The sequence below is a fragment of the Colletotrichum gloeosporioides genome, assembly GCF_011800055.1.
Source record: "Colletotrichum gloeosporioides strain Lc1 chromosome Unknown consensus_64, whole genome shotgun sequence".
NCBI lineage: Eukaryota > Fungi > Ascomycota > Sordariomycetes > Glomerellales > Glomerellaceae > Colletotrichum > Colletotrichum gloeosporioides.
The window spans coordinates 243,479-250,482 of record NW_025544709.1 but is presented as its reverse complement, the minus strand read 5'-3'; the positions used below and the strand labels follow the sequence as shown (position 1 = coordinate 250,482).

General features: G+C 48.8%; 1 protein-coding gene across 1 annotated transcript; it reads left to right on the top strand.

The window, feature by feature from the left end:
• Nucleotides 1–5,555: 5,555 nt before the first annotated feature.
• Nucleotides 5,556–7,004, top strand: GCG54_00003821 (uncharacterized protein; the record flags this gene model as incomplete). Its single annotated transcript, XM_045403886.1, has 1 exon — nucleotides 5,556–7,004. One exon carries the CDS (start codon nucleotides 5,556–5,558, stop codon nucleotides 7,002–7,004), a length of 1,449 nt encoding a protein of 482 aa, XP_045261518.1.

Here is a 7,004-nt window from a genome sequence, read left to right as displayed (position 1 = left end):
GCATGGGACGGCGCGAAGGCATTCTAGCGGCTACGTGTGTCTGGGAGAGCAGATCTGTGCTGACGGAGACGGAACTGGTGGTCGACTACAACCAGCCAGACCACATGAATTTTGAGCGCGAGCATAGCTTTCTGGATCAAAATTGCTCTTACCAAATGCCCAAAATAGTGTTACAGGTTGGAGGGTCTATGAATGCGGCGTTTGGCAGCCCATTTGGACTCACTGGGTCCACTGCCCCGTTCCAGCAGTGGTTTGATCTTTTTCGCTACCCGGTAAAGAGTAAGGAGAACTTTGGGTGATAGCCGGAAAGTATAGAGAGAGCGTTTAAAGCAGAGTATGAATTTCGATTGCGGTATTTGCGTTGTGTGGTCGAGGTTGTTTTGTGACCTAGAATTGGCTTCTATGCATCCACGCTTCAAGACAGGCTGTGCCGTCAACATAAAGGTTGAATACGATATGGAATCTTTACATGACGCGACTGATGTCTGAAATGGTCTGATAAGTAAATCCTTAGCCAAGAATCATTTGTCTGGTTCTGGTAATCAACCCGCCGTAGGCATGACCACAAACCTGGGTAATGGTCAGCCAAGAGACATGGCCATGCGTAGAGATGGAAGCTTACTGGGCCGTGTTGAACAGAAATGCAGACCAGCAGAAGTGATTCTCCGCTGTGGTTGACTTTGTGACCCCTTAGCTTCATGGACACTGTGTGTGGCTGAAGTGTCTTCGTCAGCCTTTCGCGTGTCCGAAAGTAACTCCCTGGGCGGAGTACGTGATGTCAGTGAAGATGACAAACTGGCGTTTCAGATAATACGTGCCAGCCTCCGTATTTTAACGTGAACAATGCTTATAGTATTTTCCTCTCGGCAGTTCTTCTTGGATAGATCCGATGAAGGTCATGGAGGAGGCAAACGCGCATCGGTCATCTCGGAACTGGTTATATAGATCTTATTCCGTCTCATGTATCTGGAATCCTCCAAAAAACAGGAAACAGATACAAGAAGGACCACTCTAGACGTGTATAGCAACTACACACCAGCCAAATTGTCAACTGCAGTGCTTGAAGTGCACCATGGTGTCGCATAACTATGACAACCGACATAACATAGGATGTTTTACCCATACATTTCTCAAACTCGGGTTCGCTGTCTTCAGTACCCATGAACTCAATGAACGTCTCTCGTGGTAATCGGATACATGGGAGAGTTGGATTCAATCCACCGGAAGGGATTAGCACCGGCCGTGCTTGTTATAGCACAGCTCGAAGAGGACGCTGCGGATACCCTCTTTCGCCGCTACAGCTGCCATCGGTGGTGTTTTAGAGACCTAGTCAGGTCCGGCGCGAACTTACCGGCTACAAGATTCGTCTAGTTGCCAACTGGCAGACTTTCCGGCCACGGAAGTCCGATATGGTGCCGCCGGGGCAGGCGCCCACGTAACAGGATTTATTCGCGCAATCGTCTCTGCTGGCAGCGTGAGAACAATGTCTCTCACAAGATGGGATAGCAGACGAGACGCGGCTTGTCTTCACTTAATGTCGCTGCAAATCCATGTTTTCGAGCTGCATCATTGCTTGTGGGTACCAAGCCAAGTAGAGTCGTTGCGATGGGGGCCACAAAGGCCGTTTATGGACCTCACAGGCTCGATAACTCTCAATGGTGCCATTGGCCATTATGTCTCACAGAATAAGGACCGAAATTGCCGCGGGATTCAGTATTCGGCTGGATATCTTCCCAGTCCGCGTCTACAGATAGGTTTAGCTTGAACAAGGCGTCGACCGTATTCCATATCTGTCGCATGTAGTAGTCGCCGCGAGCATATGTTTGCAAAGCTGCGGCAGTTGATCTTGCCCAAATCAATGACAGACGTACGCTTTACGCTGGGGACAAATCAATGGGTTGGAAGGGTTTGCCTTGCGTCCAATTCAGTCAATCTCGTTCTGGGTTGGCAGTCGTCGGCGTCAGCAGAGCCGGGGAGCACAAGGGAAATGACAAGAAACACGGAATTAGAAAGAATTACGAGAGTATGAGTGGACTGGCGATGTGTTTGATTGAGATGCAATGCAGATGAACTGGAAATTTGGGAATTAGTGATGATAGAATAGTGAAAGTGAAAGCTTTTGGAAGCTGTATGTGCCCCTCAACCAGGAGCATCAAACTTCAGCAGGCTGAGAAGTTTCAGGCCATGAAAGACCTCAGGCATTCGGGAAATGTACCTTTTTGAACGAGCTTGGCGATAATTTGACCTATATGGATGCCTTGCATTGTTCTTAATATCGTGTCTATGAACTATATACTCATATATGTGTAGACGGCAGGTAGAGATATTGACACCTCCTAGTGCTACGTAGATCTGACATTAATAGTAGCCAAGCTGAGACATGAGTATCCCCTCAAATATTTCTTACCCAGTGAAGTAGTCTCATTTCATCGCCTTCAACACGAGAAGTCTCTTACTATGCGAGGAGCTAACAATGCTTTCAATCACACTGTGGGGGTATTATTGTGACTTGATTAGTTGGGCACGCACAGAGATAACAACCTCGATCATCGATCGTCAACCGAGCCATTGTCCGACTAGCAAAACCAGACGGTGGATTCTGTGGCTTCGTCTTTTCTTACTGTCTCGTACACCAGATTAGATGCTCGGCAGTTGTGTATTTACGGAAATCGCTTGCAGCCAGTCATGACCATAAGCCATCTTGTCTTCCCGGCGTTCCAAAAGTTTTCTATGTTCATCAGGTTCAGGTACTGGCTCAGACGTAAATCTAGGCTAGTGTGCAAAATGGAAAAGGAGGCTTTTCTGCCCGAAGCGTCCTATATATTGACTCTCTCAATATTCCAAAGCAACTGATCAATTTGTGTTTCAAGTTTGTGTATCTGGAATAGAAATCCTGCTATATGTGGGACGTGTGCCAAACTTACCCTACTACCACAACTGCAACTATCCCCGGCGGCAACAAGCAAATCGACAGATTAAGATCCCTGATCACATATTTGACTATTATTTCAGCACCCCGCGCTCGTCAAGGTCCAGAAACAGTAAGCTATAGTTACGCCCGTGTTCTCTACGGCTGGCGCTTGTTGTGTGGAAGAACTGGCACATGTGCGGAAGAACCGACACATGTGCGGAAGAACCAGCAAATGTGTCCAGGGATGCAGTCCCCAGAACAACATATCGTCATGCGAGCCGATGGGCGCGGCTGTATAGAGACCTCGAGCCTGGCACTAGACCTAACTAAGTCGGGAACCTCGAGGCATCGGACGGCTAGATTCTTGCCTTCTCTAAAATTAAGTTCACCCGCGATGAGTTTCCCCTGACGAGGTGGGTCGAAGGTGGCAACAATATCTTCAGGCGCCCATTTGACAGATCCTTCACAACTGTGCAGCGGGGGGTAAGGCAGACGAGAACTGGCAAGCGACGCCACAGACCCCTGCGCCAGGAGTTGTAGCGGCTTATCCGGAGACGTCAGGCAGCCCCCTACAACCACCTTATATTGGTCGACTCTCGTGACAGCGTCTAATTCTTTGGCTTGAGCGTTGTCATTCAAGCCAACAGCATTCCCGCCAGATTTGTTTCGTTTGACCATCTTGCAGAAGGGGCCAGAAAAAGACTGATTATACTCAGACCCAGCGCCGGGCATCTCCTCCGAGCAGCTTCGGCTCGCTCCATTGGTGATCTGGGCTTTTAGCGGTAGGCTTTGGAACCGAACATTCTGGTCTTGCTTATCACTCCATAGTTGGAAAATCCAACGCAGAACATTGTCCATGGCATGGCGTGAGAGCTAATATTACGGGATACGAATGACTTCGATAATGTGAGCCTGGACGCACTTGGGGACGAAGTCAAAATTCCCATGCACACCCTTGGAAAGACTCCTCTAATCGTGAATCACATCAGACGCAGACACGCCATGAAGAGTTCTCCTGGTCACTAAGTCGCCCCTCGGCTCAAATGGGCAACGATATAAGCTTGAGTGTGTCGGAAAGATTATCAAAAACGCTATCCCCATATCAACCGAGCTCCCAAGCTCAAAAGAGACTGTCTAGCACGATCTCCACTAAGGCATTTCCCAATGTCTAGTACTGGCACGGAGAATTACTCATTTCGCAGGAGTCGCTGGTCGCTTGGTTTCAAAGACGAGGAGCGCGAAGCTCTGTCCTTCCAGAAAGCTCCCATTCACTGGGTGGAATACCTGACGCTGAATGCAGCCCTGGTCTCTAAACCTGAGGTCATGAAATCGTCTGACGGCAAGTTGTTGACGTGGAGAGAGATGGGCGCTAGCGGGCGAGAAGCTTACTGGATATAACATCTCAACTGTGAAGGAGTCGTTCCTTGGGGCGATAACCACTCGTGCAAACGTGAGCAAATCTACATATCCTATCTGGCCGGGGTGCATGACTAGTGCCACCAGTATTTCGAAAAGTTCTCGACTACGGTGCCGCGGGTGACAGTGTCATTGACGATAACCAGGCCATCAAGGCAGCCACGAGCAATGGTAACAGGTATTTGTAACGGTACTTTCAATCCACAGCCAAAACGGCCATCGTCTACTTCCATCCGGCGATCTACTACGTTTTCACTCCACTCATCACGCCCCCCATGAGTCAGCCGGTGACGCGAATGACAGTCATATCGCCATGGCTTCTGAGAGTTTTGTTGGACTAATCAAGAACCGCAGCACACTAGGAAATCCCAGGAGCCATTGGAGACTTCAAGTAAATGTACCTAGTCGAACAACCTCGTTAAGCTGCACGGCTGTCTTTCATTGTTGTGTATATAGTTTTCAGGAACTTCATACTTTGAATGGTATAGATATATTAATATTAACGCCTTTGCAATGCTACTTGAATCTAACATTCATTATCGGCAAGCTGCATGCTGCATGATGCATGCGGGGACTGTTTTCGCGCTGAAACAGAGGCACCATCTCAAATGGGAACCAGTGAAATAATTGCGTTTCATCTCTTTGGGCCATTTCTGGCTTTCAAGCTGTCCCCTTAATGTACTTGCTTGGGTGCAGCCCCGGTTTGCTACTTTGCCTCAGCGTCGGGTTATTTCAACTGTGTGTTCATCCAGGTTACGGCCTGCTGGCGTACCCTTTTGACTGTCCGATGTCTGACGGAGACATTATTTAGTGGGCCTGGATAAGTCTCAGAAAACCCTCTTTGGGCACCTTCTGGGGGTTGTATTCGCTGACACGCCACAAGGGTTCGGGCATGCACTGCAAAAGCCCGCAAATTACGAGATGATTGCCGTGTTTGGCCGCTACGCATGGATCAGCGCCATGATAACCAACGATTTGAAAGTTTGGACCTTCATGCGCACAACCTAACGAGACACCGAAGACTCTCAAGGTGACCGTGCCAACCAGGGTTCATCACTTGTTGGCTTTAGTTACTTGTAAATAAAATCTGACTCATGCCATCTCCGGTAGATGAGCTTTCGTGTACAAAAAGATTGTTTCTTCTGCTACATTCTCGCTCCCCATCATAGCCTCCCAAGATCTCCGCATTGTCCTCGAACAATAATTTCGCACAGTCTCAATTCTCGAAATGGGTCGCACAGACAAAAGCAAAACTTCCGACTCCTCGTCGAGTAATACGCAAACACCCCAGAAGAACGAGCGAAGTCTCCCTACTGCGTCATCGCCGATTGAGAGTCCGCAAATGCCCGACAACAGTCCTACATTTCTTCCCCATGCCATCAAGAGATTTGTAAGCCCTGCTCACAAGAACAATCTTGAATCAGCGGAACTTAAGGTCAAGAAGACGAGGCATGATTTTGATACAATCGTGAAGAAGAGAAACTTCTCGGAATTGTCAGCTGCGAGCATCACGAGCGAACATGACGACAAGCGTATTCGGGGAGAAACTGCTGAAGAGGTGTTTGAAGCTTTCCTTAAAGCAAAAGAAGCCGAGCTTCAAGCTGCCAAAGAAAAGCGTGCAATTCTCGAAAAGATGTGGGAGGATGGGGACATTTCCGACCGCAATGAATTCCACAACGCTTTGGACATCTGCCAGCAGCAAATCAACCACGACCTGATGAGAGTGGCCACCCTACGATCTTCACGCCACCAATTTATTGGTCAGTTGACGGATGAAGCTTTGTTTCCCGAGCAAGTCGACAGAGAAAGGAAGTTGGACTGGGCCTATATTGACGGTTTGCTGTGGAAGTATCATGCTCCTTATGGAGCTACCGCTACCATCAAGTCTGAGGTCACGGAGGATCAAAGAGCGAGGTTCAGAAAGGCAGTGATCACCGCGCAGGGATCCATGGCCGCTGATGGATACCAGTTGTGGTGCCCGGTATCGAGGCAATTCTGGCCGCCGTCATCTCTGAAAGCTTCCCACGTTGTTAAGGCTAACGTGGGAGAAGTCGCATCAGAAGCGATTTTCGACTGTCGACCAGGTGGTCATATATGGAACGCCAGTAATGGCATAATTATGCTTGCTGAATACGAAGAAGCATTCGACAGCGCAAGAATTGCCATCGTACCATCGAGAATAAATGCTGCCGACCTGGAAGTCATTGTCCTCGATGATGATTTGCGAAAAGAAAATCCTCGAGGAAACATCATTTGGGGTGAATCCTTAGATGGAACCCAACTGAAATTCCTCAAAGGGAATGGACCATCACGACGGTACCTTTACTACAAATTTCTGATGTCAATTCTTCGACGTCAGCGCGGCAATGTTCCCGGCTCTTCCGGCGATCGATCTCGGATCCATGATGCAGCAAAAGCCCTCTGGGCTAGTCCCGGACGGTATCTGAAGCACTCGACACTCTTTAAACTCTCACGGCAAGTTGGCTTTCTCACCGAGGAGGAGGCTAGAAAGTTTTGGGATTTGAAACATGATCCTGATCCCCTGTCTACCTTTGCGGAAGATTTGTCCACCACTATGGCATTTCAATGCGAAGCTGGGCTCATTCCCGACGACGAGGAGGGCGGTGCGGAGGATCACCTCGTCCAGAAAGCCAAGGGTAAAGGCAAGCAAAAGTAG